The sequence below is a fragment of the Anolis carolinensis genome, chromosome 2, assembly GCF_035594765.1.
Source record: "Anolis carolinensis isolate JA03-04 chromosome 2, rAnoCar3.1.pri, whole genome shotgun sequence".
NCBI classification, from domain to species: domain Eukaryota; kingdom Metazoa; phylum Chordata; class Lepidosauria; order Squamata; family Dactyloidae; genus Anolis; species Anolis carolinensis.
In genome coordinates, this window is record NC_085842.1 from 120,242,650 (window position 1) to 120,262,858 (window position 20,209).

The 20,209-nt window shown below is 39.8% G+C and overlaps 1 protein-coding gene across 1 annotated transcript in view; it reads right to left on the minus strand.

Moving 5' to 3' along the window:
- Positions 1-20,209, minus strand: part of dock2 (dedicator of cytokinesis 2) — a 377,601-nt gene that overhangs the window by 91,835 nt on the left and 265,557 nt on the right. The window contains exon 30 of the mRNA XM_008104636.3: positions 8,966-9,044. Coding sequence (XP_008102843.1) covers positions 8,966-9,044 — 79 coding nt within the window. The remainder of the gene's footprint in view (positions 1-8,965; positions 9,045-20,209) is intronic.

The window sequence follows — 20,209 nt, forward strand, 5'->3', positions numbered from 1 at the left end:
TTGCCGATGATTTAATTTGTATAATCAATAATCCTTTGGAAAATATAAAAAGTTGGGTTAATAAAATTGAAGAATATGGGAAATTGGCTGGATTAAGAATAAATAAGAAAAAACTGTGATTTTAACTAAAAATATATCCCAAAACAAAAGAGAAGAATTATCCAGAATAACAGAATTCCAGATAGTCGACAAAATTCAATACCTGGGATATATGTTGATGGAAAAGAACTCTCAGCTGTTGAAAAACAATTATGACCAGAAATGGAAGGAAATAAAAAAAGATCTAGAAAATTGAAAGTATCTAAAATTGTCCCTATTTCACTAATCAAAATGAATGTTTTACCTAAAATGTTGTATTTATTCCAATCTCTGCCGATCATCAGGAATATGAACATTTTTAATTTGTGGAACAAAGATATATTGAAATTTATATGGCAAGGCAAAAAGCCGAGAATCTAAAGGACAAACTTAATAGATGAAAAAAAGAGAGGAGGCTTTGGTCTCCCTGACCTAAGATCGTATTATGAACCCTGTGGACTAGTATGGGTCAAGGATTGGACTACTCTACAAAAAAGGAATATCCTGACATTAGACGGGGCGGACCTGAGAAGAGGCTGGCACGCGTACACATGGTACGGTAAAAAAAAGGTTGGAAAGAATTTTACAAATCATTATATAAGAGCAGGATTAATAAAAATTTGGGAAAGATACAAGGAGAGATTTTATAGGAATACACCGCTTTGGGTTTCACCACTAGAAGCCTTCCAAAGGAGGAAATTAGGATGGCAAATATGGCCGACTTACAGAGATATGTTAAAGAAAAACAGAGGAAATACAGAACTCAAAGAGGAAAAAGAAATTAAACAAAAATTTAGCAACTTCTCATGGCTCCACTACATACAAACCAAAGAATTTTACAAAATAGACAAAGAGAAAGGCTTCTCAGAAAAAGATTCTTTTTGGGACAATATAATGAAATCTAAAAATAAAATAATTACCAAAATATACAAAAGATTATTAGAATGGACTACAGAAACAGAGCAAATCAAAGAGTGTATGATCAAATGGGCAGCGAATATTGGACACCCAATAAAATTAGAAAAATGGGAAAAGATTTGGAATCAGGGAATCAAATATACATATGCATTCAACATAAGAGAGAATTGGTATAAAATGATATATAGGTGGTATATTGCACCACAAAAAAATTCAAAATTTTACAAAAATGCCTCCAACAAATGTTGGAAATGTGAACAACAGGTAGGTACTTTTTTTCATACATGGTGGACCTGCCCAAAAGCTATAAAATTTTGGAAAGATATACATGGAGAAATACAAAAAATATTAAAGACTAACATTAAAAAGGAGCCAGAATATTTCTTGCTAGGAATGTTGGATCTGGATAAAGACGAAAATAAAGAGATTCTATTTAACCACCTGGCGATAGCAGCTAGAATAACATATGCGAAGAAGTGGAGGTCAAAAGAAATACCAAAAAGAGACAAATGGCAAAATAAAGTCTTAGAAATAATGAATATGGATAAATTAACTTACTGGCTCTCTCCGAACCAAGGTCTACTGAAAAAACAAACGAACTGGGACACAGTAAAATAATATTTTAATCAACTCAAAATGTAACTTATAATTTGAAATGATAAGAACAACAAGAAAACATTAGAGACAAAGGGGAAGAAGACGGTTTAGACTATAAAATACTAAAATACAGAAAGTCACAATACAAACACCAAGGAATAGATGGAAGTCAACCCTTCCCACACACACCCTTTTTTCCTTTCATTCTTTTTCTCCATTTTTCTTTCTTTCTCTTCACCCTTATTGTTCTCCCATTTTCCATGTATTTTTTTACTTTTTAAATTTTTTTACCAAAATAAAAGAAATATCAGGTTTTAATCTCCTGCAAAGTTTTATATTATCATCATCTTCCAATTAGAATAAGATAAGTATGTGATTTTTATACGTGCTGATCTGTATTCCCCTAGTAGCAGTAGTAGTAGGTAATTCAAATAGGATTAATTAGTAAATAAAAATAAATCACAAATTGCAGTCTGTGAAATTCTGCATAGTCAAATCATAAATCCAGAGATTCAAGCAACCACTGTAATTATATTTTTGTTATAAATTAAATACAGTTTTTGGAAGAAAAAAATATTATTGATCTTGATAATTCAAAACATGTAACTAGAACACATGTCAATTTATTCCTTTCGGAGTTCTGAATTCTCATGGCCATATTTTCAAACTGATGGGAAATGAATAGAAGGATATTTCTGCCTCCTTCCCTTAGTGAGGAAAACCAAAAAAAAAGCCCAAACGCACAAACAAACAAACACAAACACAACTTTAAAGGAGATGTGGAAAGAATTCACTATATCATGATCAGAATAGTTCTTCCTTAAAAACATATACAGTAGCTACTGTAAAGTTTATTATTATGTATTTTGATCTGTTATTGTTCCCAGCATTGATCTATGGGGAAAATGATAAGAAATAAATATGCTAATGATGATGTTGGTGGTGATTATTCTTCCGTGTTCTTAAGATGACTTTTTGTTTATGCACTTTGATTAAATAACACTCATGACACATCAGAAGTATATTTGATGTCCCTTTTTTATTCACTTGAATGAGATGCCCCATTTATAGAATCATAAAGTTGGAAGAAACCTCTTGGACCATCCAGTCCAACCTCATGCCAAGAAGCAGGAAAATCGCCTTCAAAGCACCCCAACAGATTCCTTATATGAAACACAAATGTGAGCAAGAAGGGAGTTCTGATGCCATACCTGCTTCTGTTGCACCACCCTTTCTTTCTACATATAGTATTGATATCTATATTTATAGATGTTATGTGGATAAAACTCCCGGGATCAAGGAAAATCTATGTGCATAGTTTTCCCTGCTATGGCTGCTTAATTACAGATGGCTTCAATTTATCTTTATAGTCATTCCTCTTACAGGTGAGTTTCCAAGTTCCTCAGAAGAACAGGACAACACTGTTTGGTAATTTCCCAGGCTCTAAAATTAGCACACTAGCAACAAATCTTATTTATATTCATATTCAGCTGAATCCTAAAACAGTATAATTGTTGTAAGTGTCACCTGCCCATCAACATTTCTATAACAAATTTGCAGAAGAATCATAAATTGACTGATACTATCAAGAAGTAGAGTACAATAAATGAATTTATTTATTTCGTGTCAAAAGCATTGTACAACAAATACATTTCAAATAATGGGGGAAAAAGAAAAAAAGAAAAAAGGAAAAAAAGATAAATGAATGTTATAGTAGTTTGGTGTGAACTGAAGAAAAATTAATCAGGTTTGAATAAAAAATGCATATGAATGGAAAAAGTAAATCTGACCCCCACCCCCAACACACACACACTGAAAAAAAATACTCAACATAAGCACACTCCTGTAAGAAAATGGTATTGCATTGGTTACTTGATGGCCAAAATCACTTTTGAACTTTGGACCTATTTCAGATCTATAATAACAACTGAGTTTTAGTTGGACAATCGAAACTGGCACAGAGAGAGAATTTGCACCTCACTGCTCAAAAAAGTTATCCCTCTGAGTCAGCAGGAGAGTCCACCTAAGAAACTAAATCAGAAAATGTGCCCTTTTGAGATGCCAGTTCTGTCCCCATTGTGCCACAAAGCAGCAAGACTCTGACAGCATCCATTTAGTCTGGCATGTTTCCCTAAGCCTTAAATCTATTTGGAAATAGGGGAAGGTTTTGTTTATGGATGTGTATATGCCAGCAAAATAAATACAAGTTAGGGAATTGCTGCAGTCTCATTGAACGCAGTAAAACCTGCTGTTTTCCTTTAAAAGAGGAAAAGTATAGGATTGAACCATCTTTTCTTTAAGCAAAATCGACTGAAACAAACACCCAAACGGATTCTATTATACTGTACTTGGAGACTGCATTTATATTTTAAGCACTCCTCCATTGCAGTTTGAAACTATACTTTTCCAAATACATGTCCCTGAGAGAGAGATGGGATATCCAGAGAAATAAACATAAAGAGAAGAACAAGTAATCCTTTTCCTCTTTTTTATAGTATATTTTTGGAAGTGGATATTTGTTTGTTATTTTGCATTTTTTTTCACCATAGTGAAATGTCATAGCAAATGCCATAGCAAACCCAAACAATCATAGAATCATAGAATCATAGAATAGTAGAGTTGGAAGAGACCTCATGGGCCATCCAGTCCAACCCCCTGCCAAGAAGCAGGAAATCGCATTCAAAGCACCCCCGACAGATGGCCATCCAGCCTCTGCTTAAAAGCCTCCAAAGAAGGAGCCTCCACCACAGTCCGGGGGAGAGAGTTCCACTGCCAAACAGCTCTCACAGTGAGGAAGTTCTTCCTGATGTTCAGGTGGAATCTCCTTTCCTGTAGTTTGAAGCCGTTGTTCGGTGTCCTAGTCTGCAGGGCAGCAGAAAACAAGCTTGCTCCCTCCTCCCTATGACTTCCCCTCACATATTTGTGCATGGCTATCATGTCTCCTCTTAGCCTTCTCTTCTGCAGGCTAAACATGCCCAGTTCTTTAAGCCTCTCCTCATAGGGCTTGTTCTCCAGACCTTTGATCATATTAGTTGCCCTCCTCTGGACGCTTTCCAGCTTGTCAACATCTCCCTTCAACTGCGGTGCCCAGAATTAGACACAGTGTTCCAGGTGTGGTCTGACCAAGGCAGAATAGAGGGGGAGCATGACTTCCCTGGATCTAGACGCTATTCCCCTATTGATGCAGGCCAAAATCCCATTGGCTTTCTTAGCAGCCGCATCACATTGCTGGCTCATGTTTAACTTGTTGTCCACAAGGACTCCAAGATCTTTTTCACATGTACTGCTGTCTAGCCAGGCGTACCCCATTCTGTATCTTTGCATTCCATTTTTTCTGCCGAAATGAAGTATCTTGCATTTATCCCTGTTGAACTTCATTTTGTTAGTTTCGGCCCATCTCTCTAGTCTGTTGTGATGACTCATGGGCCTTGTAGTCCTGTTCCTAGTACTATTGTGGCAGACGAAGAGGAAAACATGGGATTTTCGCCGGTTCAGCCAGAGCCGGAGCCTCTCCACCTGGAGGATGTTTGCCCTCAAGAATTCAGCCAAACAGGCCTTGGGCAGAACTCCCCCCCATTTTCCCGGAGGGACAATTATACTAGAGATAGAGGAGTCAGAGAGGCTAATCGCCGGAGCCTGAGAATCGCTGCCAAACAACTAGCTGATTAGGTCTGCTTCCCTTGGGAAATTCTAAGGAGTCATGCATCTGGACAGAGTTGGGTTTCGCTTCTCGTTCTCTAGGGAAAGTGTTCTGTTGGCAGGAAAACGAGACCCAATATAGGTGTTTGTCGCAAGGGGAACTTTGCGGAGTCAATTGATCAGCTTGAGGAGAGAGATCGTGTGTGGACTTCGTAATCCCAGTTCCTTGCTTCCCGGATCAAGTTTCAAGCCTTGCCTTGTTTCACGTTTTGCCACGGACTTTGTTTCATGCTTCATGTTTGCCTCATTTCAAGTCTTGGATCAAGTCAAGAATCAAGTTTAATTCCAGCCTTGTTGTCAAGCTTCATTGGACTATAAAGACTCTGTTATTTCCCCACACTATTGCTTGGCAAAGTGTGTGTTTCGGTCAAGTGGATTAAAACTTTGAACTCTAATATCTTATATTGGACAATACATTTCTGGACTATATTTGACCTCATCTGAAAGGTCTGCTTCTGAACTATATTCTTCACTTGTTTTTATTGTTTTTATATATTTCTTTAATAAAGATATTAGAAAGAGTCTGGCCTCTGCGCATGGTTATTGGTGTTCTGCAGCCTGGGTCCTGACATCTGTCAAGATCATTTTGAATTCTGCTCCTGTCTTCTGGAGTGTTGGCTATCCCTCCCAGTTTGGTGTCATCTGCAAACTTGATGATCGTGCCTTCTAACCCTTCGTCTAAGTTGTTAATAAAGATGTTAAAGAGAACCGGGCCCAGGATGGAACCCTGCGGCACTCCGCTCGTGACTTCTTTCCAAAGTGAAGACAACGCATTGGTGAGCACCCTTTGGGTTCGTTTGCTTAGCCAATTATAGATCCACCTAACCGTAGTTTTGTCTAGCACACATTTTACTAGTTTGTTTGCCAGAAGGTCGTGAGGGACTTTGTCGAAGGCCTTACTGAAATCTAGGTACGCTACATCCACGGCATTCCCTGTATCGACCCAACTCGTAACTCTATCAAAAAAAGAGATCAGATTAATCTGGCATGATTTGTTTTTGGTAAATCCGTGTTGACTATTAGCAATGACTGCATTTGTTTCTAAATGTTTGCAGAGGATATACAAGGATATAGTTTGCACATATCACAAGTTAAAGTGGGGGGTTAGAAAAGTAGGACCAAGGAGAATAAATTTATATTTGATGATATTTTGAATAAGTGCAGCAACATGAAATACTATTTAATATTGTAGGAATGAAACTCACTTGGCAGATCTCACAGATAAACATAAGCAAAAAATCAAGGGTTACAATGGGCCTCCAAGACTTTCTGTCACACTAAGCTTACATACATCTACATGTGCACACATACAGAAACAAAGACAAAGAAAACAAAAGAGAGGACTTGATTTTCATTCACACACATAGCACACTACTACAACATCATATTCTCCAAAAATTTATAAATGAAAAGTGAGACATGTGTGGTCAAGCAACATTCAAGTGAAGTCAAAATGGAAAAATGAGGAAGAACACAGAACCAGAAAAAAAGCGGAAATAATTTGCTTTTCCTGAGGACCTCATCAGACGGAAGTCCTCAAGCTGGGGGAAAGCGGGGGCATCCATGGGGCAGCGGGACAAATCTGGTGGGAAGTGGAGGAAACGCCCCACATCGCCGCTTTCCCCATCCCACAGGGGAAGAGTCGCCGCCCGGCTCCCCCCTGTGCATTCCCTGGCTTATCCTATGAGAACATGGGAAGCCTCCTGTGTTCCCAGGGCTCCATCATAGTATGCTGCCAGGATGCTGGGAAGACAGAGCCCCGCTGGAAGTAGCTGTGTGTCATCTGATGGGATCCAGCAGGCTCCATTTTCCCAGCATCCTGGAAACATCCTAGGAGGCTGAAAAGGGTATTTAAACTGAATTACTGGAATTAAAATCACAAGACAAGAGCAAAGTGGTTAGGGAGAAGCAGGAATATTTTAAAGAAAGCTGAAAATCAATGATAACTTATTAAGGTTATAGACATCCCAACCTGTTTCCACCCTGGAATCCCTATCATATACTTCTTTGCCTGAAACTTCCCAAACTTAGTGTTCATAGTTTTTCAGTTCAAAGAAACTTAAGGTGCATCTACACTGTAGCATTAATGCAGTTTGATACAGCTTAATGTTGTGGAATCATTGGAGGTATAATTTGGTGTTGAGTTACTCTGACAGAGAAGGCTAAATACCTTATAAAGCTACAACTCCCTAAAGCCAAGGAACCTGTCTTGACTCTAAACCACTGTCTGCTATCAGTAATGGACTGGATGAGAGCAAACAAATTGAAACGTAATCTAGAACAGTGGTTCTCATCCTGTGGGTCCCCAAATGTTTTGGTTGTCAACTCCCAGAAATCCATATAGCTGGTAAACTAGCTAGAATTTCTGGGAGTTGTAGGCTAAAACACTTGGGGACCCACAAGACATGAGTACTCCTGGTCAATTGGAAGGTAGATCAGGAAATAGGGATTCAGCCTGTGCTGGATGGGGTTACACTACCCCTGAAAACACAGGTCTGAAGTTTGGAGGTCATCCTGGACTCAAAACCTGGAGGCCCAGATAAAACTTGTGCACCAACTGTGCCCATTCCTTGAGAAGCCAGATCTGGTCACGGTGGTACATGCCTTAGTTACATCCTGTCTACGTGGGGCTGCCTCTGAAGAGTGCTCAAAAGCTTCAGCTAGTCAAAAGAACTGCAGGCAGTTTGCTAACTGGGGCTGGCTACCGTGAGAGAACAACCCCGCTGATGCAGCAGCTCCACTGGCTGTCTACTTGTTTCAAAGTGCTGGGCACAATTCAAAGTGCTGGTTAAAGCGCTAGATCAGTGGTTCTCAACCTGTGGGTCCCTGGTGTTTTGGCCTACAACTCCCAGAAATCCCAGCTAGTTTACCAGCTGTTAGGATATCTGGGAGTTAAAAGCCAAAACATCTGGGGACCCACAGGTTGAGAACCACTGCTCTAGATGGTTCAGGTCTAGACTATTTGGCTGGCTGCATCCCCTTGTACGAATCTGCCTGGGACCTGAGTTCTTCAGGACAGGCCCCTCTCTTGGGCCATCACAATCTGGGAATGAGAGAGTGGGCCTTCCTTTTTGGTGGTTACCCCTCGACGCTGAAACTCCCTGCCCAGGGAAGCCAGAGCTGCTCCTTCCCTGCTGCCCTTCTGGTGGCAGGATAAAACCTTTTTATTCAGGCAGGATTTTAAAGATTAAGGTTTTTAAAATCAAGTCAGGGGTTGCTGTGGTTTTTAACTTTGAATATGTTTTGATGGATTTTAATTGTGATTTTTTTAGTCCTGTTTATGTTTAAATTCTTTTTTAATGTTTGCAATTTGTATATTTTAAATTAGATATGACTTTGAGTACCCTTTTTGAGGGATAAAGCGGGGTATAAAAAATATAGGAAGGAGGAGGAGGAGGAGGAAGAGGAGGAGGAGAATTGAGCCAAGGCAGTTAAAATGGTGTCAGCCTGCATTAATGCTACAGTGCAGATGCATCCTAAGTTTTCTAGGGCAAAACAAACTTGAGATGTTTTGCTACACTTGTATTAGACTTCAGCCCCTCTTATTTACCTGACCAATTCTGTTCATATTTGGAGTAGTACTGTCAATAACAATATGGATTTTACACTGCTGCTACTGCCACTACTACTTGTTGTTGTTGACAACTATAATATAAACAAAACTGTCACTTACTTGTTCTTCAAAGTTCATGTTTTCCAGAAACTTCTGGTTCATAGTCTCAGAGAATTTGTTGATGGCTCTCAGGAACACCCTAAAGATAAAAAATAAAAATATAAAATAGATAAACTATGGATGATAAGAAGTTAGAATACATATTGCTTGACACAGCACATACCTAATAGTACGTTCTGCACAATATGCTCTCATTAGTACTCAACAAAGAAAACAGGACCAAGTCTTTTCAGCCTGCTGCACAATTATAGTTTGTTCTTGGGAATACAGGATAATAAATCTTTTACATTCAAGTTGTTTCCGAAGACACAGCTATACACTTGGTTTTAAAAGACTAGGGGGGTTGTTTAATTGATCAGCCAGGCAGAAATATTAACTTTTTCGATTATTCAGATTGATTCTTAGTTCATTAGCAGTCACCACCTACTTAAGGCCTAGCAATATGAAATATGTACAGCTATGAAATTATTTTATTTATTTACCAATTCTTTACAACTCCCTATGTGTGATATAATTCAAGTTAGCATAACCACTGTTTGTACAAGGCACACGACATGTAAACAACATGGCTCTCTGTAATTACACAAGAGATAGATGTGGCAGTCCAAACTGGAACAAGGACTGCTATTCTGCTTTCCTGGAAAAGACATGGCAGCTTATTAAACTAATAAATTAAAGAAGCCATCATATAAATAGGCTCTCTGCAATTCTGACTCTCGCCTCTTCTGAAAACAGCCTCACAGCCTCTCACTACTTTATGAATTGTGTCTGAACTTTATAGAAAACTGGGGAGCAGCTTTAAATACAAGTCTTGCATTGCAATGAGAAGGGATTTAGGAGGCTTTTTGTGTGCATAAATATGCCCTTTGGATTTTGGGTATCATCTTTCAATAAAGAAAACATAAAATAATTTATTCATGTTGTAGATATATGCTATTTCACCCCCTCCTTCTGTTAACATTTGTAAAATGTCCGCACACAGAGAGTTAGCACACAATTAGTACCTAAGGATGTGCTTTTTTTTTTTCCAAAACATGGACTTCATTATAATAGAGCTGATCAAAGGACAGCATGATGATGCTTTGTGTTACAATCACTAGTGGAGTGGTCTGCTGGGCCAAGCCAAGTTGTACCAAATCATTCCATGGGCTGGACTTCACACAGATTAATACTACCATCTAAAGTGCCATTCGCCAGTGGTACACAGTGGTTGGATCTGCCTTCATTCACAATGTATAAACCAAGGGTTCTTCCAAGTGAGATCACCCCATTTCTTTCACAGAAAAATTCAAAGCCCCCACACACATTTGATTCCACGTGTAATCCTGCCATGTTTATCCACTCATTCCTCCATCTTCTCATCTTCTTCTCACTAAACATCTTTTAAAGTAGAAAAACAAAATAGCTGTACAATAGTTTTACCACCTTATTACACTGAGAAATTTCCCAGTTGTCAGACACATCAGCCTCTTGCATGGAGAGGCAGTGAGCTCATCATGTGAGTTAAACTACTTCCGGCTGTCATGCATAGCCCTCAGTGGTTGAAAAGAGGCAGAGATATCCTGAAAGGAGGGAACTCTGAACACGGGTCAGCAATTGTTTTCAGAACTCCTACCTCTTATTGCACTTCATTCCCATTCTCAATTGAAAAACAGGTGGGATGGGAATCATCAAAATTTCCTGTCCTGTTTCATTGCCCATCAGCAGTCTCTTGTATCCTATGGACTTTGCTGCAGAATCATAGGATCCCATGGAAATAAATGCTTTTAACCTGAATCACTGTGTTTTTTTTTATCCTATGGGGTTTGATGCAGAACCATAGGATCCCATGGAAATAAATGGTTTTAACCTGGATCACAAAGTCACTAGACTACACTTGCAATTTAATGTTTTTTCCAGTCAGTTTCCCATCAAATAACCCCAAATATGTAAAAATCACCCCAAAGAGGGATTTGCTTCATTCATCCCCAACCATCCTCAAAATGGATGAAAACAGGTCAAAACACAAACTGGAAGTGAAGTCACTTTTGGTTCTAGAAAAAGATACCAGGAGTATGTGTAGATGGAAATTGGCTTGCCTTCACGGTTGCTCAAACTTGGTGTAAAGTATATGGATAGCCAGGATATTTTCTAAATTGGTTCCTATATATCATATTGCTCCCACTTATGAAATTCGGAAGGGAGTTCACTGATTAATTTTTGGTAACACTGTAATGCTGCTCTGGTTCAGGGACAGCACTGAATCTCAGAACATGGCAATATCACAGTTGGGTGTAGCAGTATCCAGTTCATGTCATAAAATTTCCAATCCAATGACACAAAGACAAATGTAGACATCTGTATAAGGCACTCACAGCAATAATGGGATCTATTTTCAATCGCTAGACCAATATATGTTAAACGTTGGGAAGACTTTGAAATGTACATACCTGCTTAGGTAAAGTTGCTCAATTAATTTAATGAACTCAAGCTTTCTGACCTAAAATTGGATGGAACCATGTCTTATGACTTCATCATAAAGGCCAAGCAAAGTGTCCCACTTTGCTTGGCATCGGGGCAAAAGGAGAGTGGCAGCAGGATTAATCTGGCAACGCTTTCCCCATCACATGGGGGAAATGTTGCCCAAGTGCCAAGGCCCCATGCTGGCTCCAGGGAAGCCAAAACAACACGAGAAGCCACCCATGTTATGAGCAAAGCCTCCGGCAATGCTTTCACCCCAGTTGGGAGCGGGTCCTCAGCCAAAAGTCACATGACCTAATGTGATGGCCGGAGCGGGGCTCTGTCCTGAAGTTAGTGTAAAAGTGTCCTAGGATGCTTTGTTAGGTAAGTGGAAGTAGATCGTATCATAGATTTGGAAGATGTTATTTAGCAACACATTACTTAAGCACACATGAAGAATGGCCACCCAACCTTGTCAAAGAAAGAGACAATTGCAAGAATGCTAAATTGTCCCATTCATAGAAGAGTGATAAGCTTAGTTTGACATTCATCAAACAATCCAACAAATCACAAAGAGAATAAACAACAAGATGGAATTAGACACTTGAATGACAGCCTATTACGAATGTGAAGCTTTTCAGAGGCACAGATGCCTGATGTATGAACTCTGGCAAGACTTGTCATGTAACCATCAGAGTGATGAAGTGAATTAATCTGAATGGATTGTTTCTTGATAGGGCAAAAGACTTCCTTATGAAAGTCTTAATGCCATATCATCTGTTGCAAAATGAATAGGCGATTTCACTTCAATAATTCCCTTTGAAAATAATATACATGGAATTCATTCTCTCCTGCCTGGTCAATGGCTTGCTTTATTCAATTTAATTTTAAACTGAATGTTGGTCTAATTTTATAGCATCCCAAATATGAACCTGTGAGATTTTATATCTGCATTGAAAGAAAGGAAGCAGAGGAAGTTCCTCCTTAGCATCTATATATATAAAAATGTACTTTTCGTTTGTAGGACCGAGGTAACAACAAAACCACTGGGCCAAATCACACTAAATGTAGCAACAAAATGCCTGACTATCCAGTGACTGACCACGACAAAGAAAAACACATACGCACACAGATAAAAGGTCTTTAAAACCCGCAAAATTAGCAACAACAAACAGGGCACATGCTGCCTCAAACCTCACGCCCCTCCAGCACGTGGGGGAAAAAACCAGAGGAAGAAAGACTGTTCAAAATAACTAACCCTGAGGGAAGGCACTGCATCTCCTCAGAAGCGTCCTTGACTTCTGGCCTCCACACAAGCCGCTCAAGGTAGCCCACTCTCCCACACAGCCCCAGCACTCCTTCTTCATCCCCACACTCCTTCCTCCTTTCAAATCCTGCCGCTTGCAATTGCCGCCACAAAATGGTGCAACCCCCAATCCCGTCCTCTACGAGGGGGCACCCAGCTGCTCACCGGCCTGCCATTCTCTCTCTGAAATCTTGCCACACTCCTTCCTTCTCTTCCTCTCTCATATATATATATATATATATATATATATATATATATATATATTCCATATATGTCCTGCCTGGAGCATCCTTCCTGTGCTTTTGGGGAAAAGAAGCCCTTGCTTCCCTTCCCTTCCCTTCGCTGCCTCTGCCCTCGGAAGCCAGCTGGCAAAAGGAGGGTTGGAGAGACCCCCAAATGAAGGCAGGCAGAGAGACCCTTCCTTGAGAAATGGCCCCCACAGTCCCTCACTGTTCACATAAATCAACCAGGCATGGGCACTAGGAGTTTGGGACTTCAACTCCCACAATCCCAAACAACCTACCGTGGGAGTTGAAGTCCAAAACACCTAGAGCAGGGGTCCCCAAACTAAGGGCCGGGGGCCGGATGCGGCCCATTGAAGCCATTTATCCGGCCCCCACGGCACAAGGGCAGAAGGGGGTTGGGCTAAACCCCCTTCTTACCACCCTTACAACCCTTCTTCTTCTTCTTCTTCTTCTTCTTCTTCTTCTTCTTATTATTATTATTATTATTATTATTATTATTATTATTATTATTAAAATTGAGGCTGGGTGGCCATCTGTCAGGGATGCTTTGCTTGTGCTTTGGGTGCACAAAGGCAGAAGGGGGTTGGACTCAGTGGCCCAAGGGCTCTCTTCCAACCCTCTTAATTATTATTATTATTATTATTATTATTATTATTATTATTATTATTATTATTATTATCATTGAGTCTGGGTGGCCATTTGTCAGGGGTGCTTTGCTTGTGCTTTGGGTGCACAAAGGCAAAATGGGGCTGGACTCAGTGGCCCAAGGGGTCTCTTCCAACCCTCTTTATTATTATTATTATTATTACTATTATTATTATTATTATTATTATTATTAACATTGAGGCTGAGAGGCCATCTGTCAGGGTTGCTTTGCTTGTGCTTTGGGTGCACAAAGGCAGAAGGGGGCTGGACTCAGTGGCCTAAGGGGTCTCTTTCAACCCTCTTTGTTGTTGTTGTTGTTGTTGTTGTTGTTGTTGTTATTAACATCAAGGCTGTATTTGTTCCCGTTTTGTTTTGTTTTTTACTTCAAAATGAGGCATGTGCAGAGTGCATAGGAATTTGTTCATAGTTTCTTTTTAAACTCTAGTCCAGCCCTCCAACGGTCTGAGGGACCGTGGACTGGCCCCCTGTTTAAAAAGTTTGGAGACCCCTGACCTAGAGGACCCAACAAGATGGCGCAAGCCCCTACCGTCTCACATAACATTATAATATATACCAAGCATGGGCAAACTTACGCCCTCTTGGTGTTTTAGACTGCAACTCCCACAATTCCTACCGATGCCTGGTAATTACAGATAAAATATACACAAATATATGCACAAAACATGGCTCCCACCATTAAAAAAACCTCTAAAACCAGAACAGTAAATAAAGAACAACACTCTGAAAACAGGGGAATTCCAGGCAGGAAATGGTCAGGGCCAGCTAACACCTCCCAACAATGGATTCCCCCAGGGAGGAATCAGCCAGGGTTTGAAGCTACAAGACAGGAAACAATTAGGGCCTGCAAACACCTCCCAACAAAGGATTCCCTCAGGCAGGAATCAGCCAGGGTTTGAACCTACAAGGCCATTACATGCTAATCAAAGTGATTAATTGCAGCATTCATTCTTGCCTCCAACACATAACAGTTCTTTCTCCTACACTGGAGATTACTCCACAGGTATATAAATCACACTTGCCTCGCTCCTTCCTACCTAGGGAAATCTAGGTGGGAGATCTTCCCCCCACCATCGCACTCATTCCTCCTCTTCCTCCTCTCACAGGGCAATCTTCCACTGCGCCAGTCCTTCCTAATCTTCCTCTCCCTCTCGCAAATCTTCCCCCTACCTCTGCACTCATTCCTCCTGCTCTTCCATTTGGGGAATGGCCACTGCTGTCCAACAAACATACTTATTACATTTTCCTCAAAACCAGCAGACTACGCCACAGCAACGCTTATGGCTTTGACTGGATGGTCACTCACAGAGCATTCTTATTCTTATTCTTATGGCTTTGACCAGGTGATCATTCAAAATAAAGGCAGATCATCCAGAATATCTGGTTTGAACTGGGTTATCTGAGTCCACACTGCCATATAATCCAGTTCAAACCAGATAATGTGGGATTTTATGGACAACTTGAATACCATTGAATAGCCTTGCAGCTTCAAGCCTTGGGTGATTTATACCTAGGGGAATCCTAGGCCACCTTAAATGCCACAAAGAAAACCCCACATAAGACTACGCCACAGCAACGCGTGGCTGGACACAACTAGTTCATCTTCAAGAAAATTTAGGCTGCAACCCAAAGAAACACTGGCTCTTTGTTGAATATTTGTTCAAAAAGAATTGCCAAAAGTTTGAAAATAGTGCCACAGTTCTCCTTAGCATTTGAGTTCTTCACTTCTAGGAAAATTTAATACTGGAAGATTCAAAGCAAATGATCACTCACATCCCTGGGTGGTACTTAAGTAGCCGGGTGCAAAAAAATGACAGTGCTCTTGCATAGAATCATAGAGTTGGAAGAGACCTTGTGGGCCATCCAGTCCAACAACCTGCCAAGAAGCAGAAAATTCGCATTCAAATTGCATCTTTAATAGTTCTGTAGAAGTGGGAATTTTACCAAGTGTAGCAGCTTGTCATACAAGATACCTCTGAAAATTAAAAAAAACACATTATTTTTATATAAATATTGAAGTTGCAGGAACCCTCCTTTGATCCCACTTTTGGGACCTTGGATACCAGTATATGAGGTAAGGAAAATAAGGAACTCCATAGGGGCAAAGCACAGGTTTCAATTTTTGCGAGTGCAGGGCAGTCTCATAGTCTCATGTGATGAATGCAGCCCTATAGCCTTTAACAGTTGTCTACTCCTGCCTAATAAGATATGGGCTTCCATTTGCAGTTCTTTCAGAATGTTAACTAAGACAAAACAACCAGGAATCAGGGGATACAGGTGCCCAAAGCTAGATGACCTCTAAGAAACATGGACATAAATTATTAATGCACATAAATTATTATCGCTGGTCCCTTTACTATGACACTTTTAAATGGACATTTAGTTTCATTTGGTTTCATGTGAAGAAATAGATTGGTGGACCTCCTAAGCCACAGCACTGAACACCCATTGTCTGCCCACAAACTAAACTACAATTTTTAGAGCCAATGCAATGCTTTGTATGAGCATATATAGCATATTACTATACAGTGCACTATAATTACAAGATGGAAGTTCACTCCAAATGTTTGCCCTGATAACCTGAAAATACTAAACCAATTCCATAGAAAACTGAGGGCAGATCACCCATCACTAGTATTGCTATAGTAAAACTGAAATATTATAACTCCACTAAAGTTTTTCAATAGGGTTTTAGCTACTGCAAAACTTTCTGAGGTCATTGCGGACACACAGTATGCATGTTCATATTTGCATTCACCTTGAATTTGTTTTGAATACTTCATTAGTGGTTATCTGGTTGCTTCAACCCTATACTTGGGCTCATCAACCTATGGTGAGATAAGGTGAATAAGGTTATAATCTCAGCATGGAGCACCTGGAAATGTGGGTATCTGTTAAATTATTCAGATGAACTAAACAACCAACATCAACCAAACCTGTGTAAAATGAATACACCTACTAAGGTTGTTGGGGTTTTCAAAAGAATTTCCCTCCAGTTACTAAAGAGAAAAATAGTATATGAATACCAACTTCTCTAGAGGTGCCCTTTTCCTTTTCTAGAAAGCCATTTATTTTCTTCTCCGTAGTACTCTTGCCCTGACATTTGAATCAAAAGGCCCTATTTGCTATCAATTGGTCATAAGTCTACAAGTCTTCCAAATTAGTCACTTTCAAAAGCTCAGCACATTTATGTTATTCTTTGGTACCTGAAGTCAAGAAATCTTTCCTCTAGGCTTGGAGGGAATGTGGTGGATGTAGTATACCTTGATCTGAGTACAGCATTTGACAAGGTTTCCCATGATATTCTTGCAAACAAGCTATTGGCTTGACAATGCTACTGTTAGTTGCATTTTTAATTGTTTGATCAGCTGAACCAGTTCTTCATCCTGGATGGTAGGAAACTAGTGTGGTGCCACAGAGTTCAATGACATGGATGATGGAATAGAGGGCATGCTTATCAAATTTGTACTACTCTATTCTGTTTAGTCAGACCTTATCTGGGATATTGTGTCTAGTCCTGAGTTCATAAAGAATATTGACTATCTGAAACTTGTTCAAAGGAAAGCAACTAAAATAGTAAAATATCAGGAAACCATATCTACGAGAAACAGCTCAGGGAGCTGAGTATGTTTAGCCTAGAGAAGAGCAAGTTAAGTGGTAATATGATAGTCATGTTTAAATATTTGAAAGAATGTCATATTTTTTCTGCTACTTCAGATATTAGGACACAGAACAGTGAATTCAAACTCTTGGAAAAGATATTCCACTTCATTAGGAAGAACTTTCTGATTATAAGAGATGTTTGATAGTGGAATACACTGCCTTGGAGTGTGCCAGAATCGCCTTTTTTTTCAAGGTTTTTAACCAGAGGCTCAATTACCATCTGCAGTGAGTATTTTGATTGTGCATTCCTACATGGCTGAGGTTGATCTGGATGGCCCCTGTAGTCTCTTTCAGCCTTATGATTGTATGATTGTAAGGTGATGCCTCTATTGGAATTATGCTGCAGTTTACCAGTCCTGAAAACATTTATATCTGGTGCTTTAAAAATTCCATGGATAAGGGTTACCTTATCACAAGATAACATAACTTTTTAGAGAAGATGATAATGTTTAAAAGGTAAAGGTTTCCCCTGACGTTAAGTCCAGTCGTGACCGACTCTGGGGGTTGGTGCTCATCTCCATTTCTAAGCTGAAGAGCTGGCGTTGTCCATAGACACCTCGAGGTCATGTGGCTGGCATGACTGCATGGAGCGCCGTTATCTTCCCGCTGGAGCGGTACCTATTGATCTACTCACATTTGCATGTTTTCGAACTGCTAGGTTGGCAGGAGCTGGGGCTAACAGCGGGTGCTCATTCCGCTCCCGGGATTTGAACCTGGCACCTTTTGGTCTGCAAGTTCAGCAGCTCAGCGCTTTAACACACTGTGCCACCAGGGGCCCCTGACAATGTTTGGTAAAGTGGAAAGAAGGTGGACTGATTAATCAAGGAAGCCACAGCTCTAAGATTTCAAGATCAGAACAGGACAGCTGATCTTGGAGGTCTCCTATTCATAGCATCATCATCATCATCATCATCATCATCATCTTTATTTTTAACCCATCTTCTTTCCCCGAAGGGACTCAGGGCAGCTTCTAAAGGGGAAAAATGCCAAACATTCAATGTCATGTGCAATAATACAATAAAACATTAAAACAGGGAGTTAAAAATAAACAAATTAAACACCTTGGCTAGAACGTATAAATCAGTCAAGCATAAGTCAAAGTCAGTTTGACAACAAATAACAAGAATTTCACTGTAGTGTTACATGTTTCTCATGAGACGCAGCAGCTAAATATTATCACTATTGGAGTAGCAACCATTTTCCTTCATCACACTGATGCAATTTTGTGATTTTTCAAGCAGTTGCTTGGCATACCATTCCAAATTTGAACTTTGATCTGATCTTGGGGAAGAAGGCAAATGCTACTAAGAATTGCCTACTATCTCTCCCTCCACAAAAAACACACTCACCTTTCTATTAACCTTTGTACTTTATTCCTGAAAGTTTCACATTTCCCTTTTCCATACCTGGGAACTATAACTATCACAATTTCACACATTCCTGAGTATCTGGAATATGCCAGCAGCTAAAATTCAAGCAGCTGCTTAAACTTGAGGAAAACCTTGGGTCAGTTGATTGGAAATGTTCACTTTTTTCTGTATTTGAATGTTTGAATGATGGCAGCAATAAAGGATTTCTCTGCTGCCTCCATTGCCATAGAGTAGGCTTTAAAATATGCTCTAGCCCGTGCTTGCTCAGATTCGCTTTTAGTTTTCCAGCAACATCACTCTAGTCTCTGCCTCACTTACTGCATCACCACCAACTCCTTGGAAAACCAAGGGGCTGGTTTAGCTGTGCTCCGTGAGAGGGGACGCTTAGAAGTGATTGTGTTCACTGTCCCTGTTCCAAATGATCAACCTGTGCAAAACAACCCTAGAGATGCCTACTGTAAAATAAATTGAAAATAACTGAGTTCAATGAGAATTAATCCTATGCAAGTATTATATAGAGTTGTAATCTTCAGTTCATGCAAGGGATTTGTACTATCCTGTTGGAAATTGTAACCTGCCAGCCTCCCTTCCTCTATGAACAGTTCACCCCAATGGAATGTGATAGACTGCTTTAGAAACTAACCTCAAGTTCAAAAGCAGTTCACAATGTTACATTTAGGAGTATTTTTTTTTGAGAAGAACAAGCCTAAAAGCTTGCATGCACTGACAAAACTACTTTCATGATTCTTTGGATCCTTGCCCTCATTTCTAACATATAATGAATCAAACAGCACCTCGTAGTACTCCAGGGCTTTGTGAAGGGAGAACAGAGCTCCCTTTATCATACATAATACAAAGACCAGATGACAAATGCTTTCGCTGTGAATTGTACTATTTGTCCTCCATTCCACCAACATCCTGTACCAAAATATGTAAGTGTATTACATATTTGTTTTCCTTCAGGCAAAGCATCCACTGTGATAAGAGCATGAAGGATTACAAAGCAATATAAATACGTTTCACTTTCATCTCCCTGAGCTTTGTTCAGATACAGTAAATGCAAGAGGATGCCGCTTTTATGCTTGACTCGGGCATTGAAAAAATATTGAGAGATAACTAAAGTGCTGAGTTTGCATTGGGAACTTTAATTTTTCACCTTGAGGGAGGGGAAGGGAGAGGTGGAGGATGAGAGAGAGAGAGAGAGGCTGCCTGAGTGCATTGTGCCTTGGGAAGCAATAAGCTCACTACCTCAAAGCATCTACTGGAATCCCACGAAAGAGGTTTCTAGTGAATCAGCACATTCTCCCTCAAAGTCAGATGCATAATGGGTTTAACTATTGTTTTCCTGATGTTGCATTCTTTGAAAATGAAGGCCTTATTCAGGGATAAAGTCAGAATGCAATTTGTTTTTAAAAAAAGAAAAAAAAGAAGAAGAAGCCTTCTAAGGATTGTGTTTGTTAGTATAGGAGAGTTATACTATATTATCAAAACAGAGTTATGTACATTATGTAAATTTTGATTTACAAGGACTACTTCATGATCAGACATCTTTTGTATA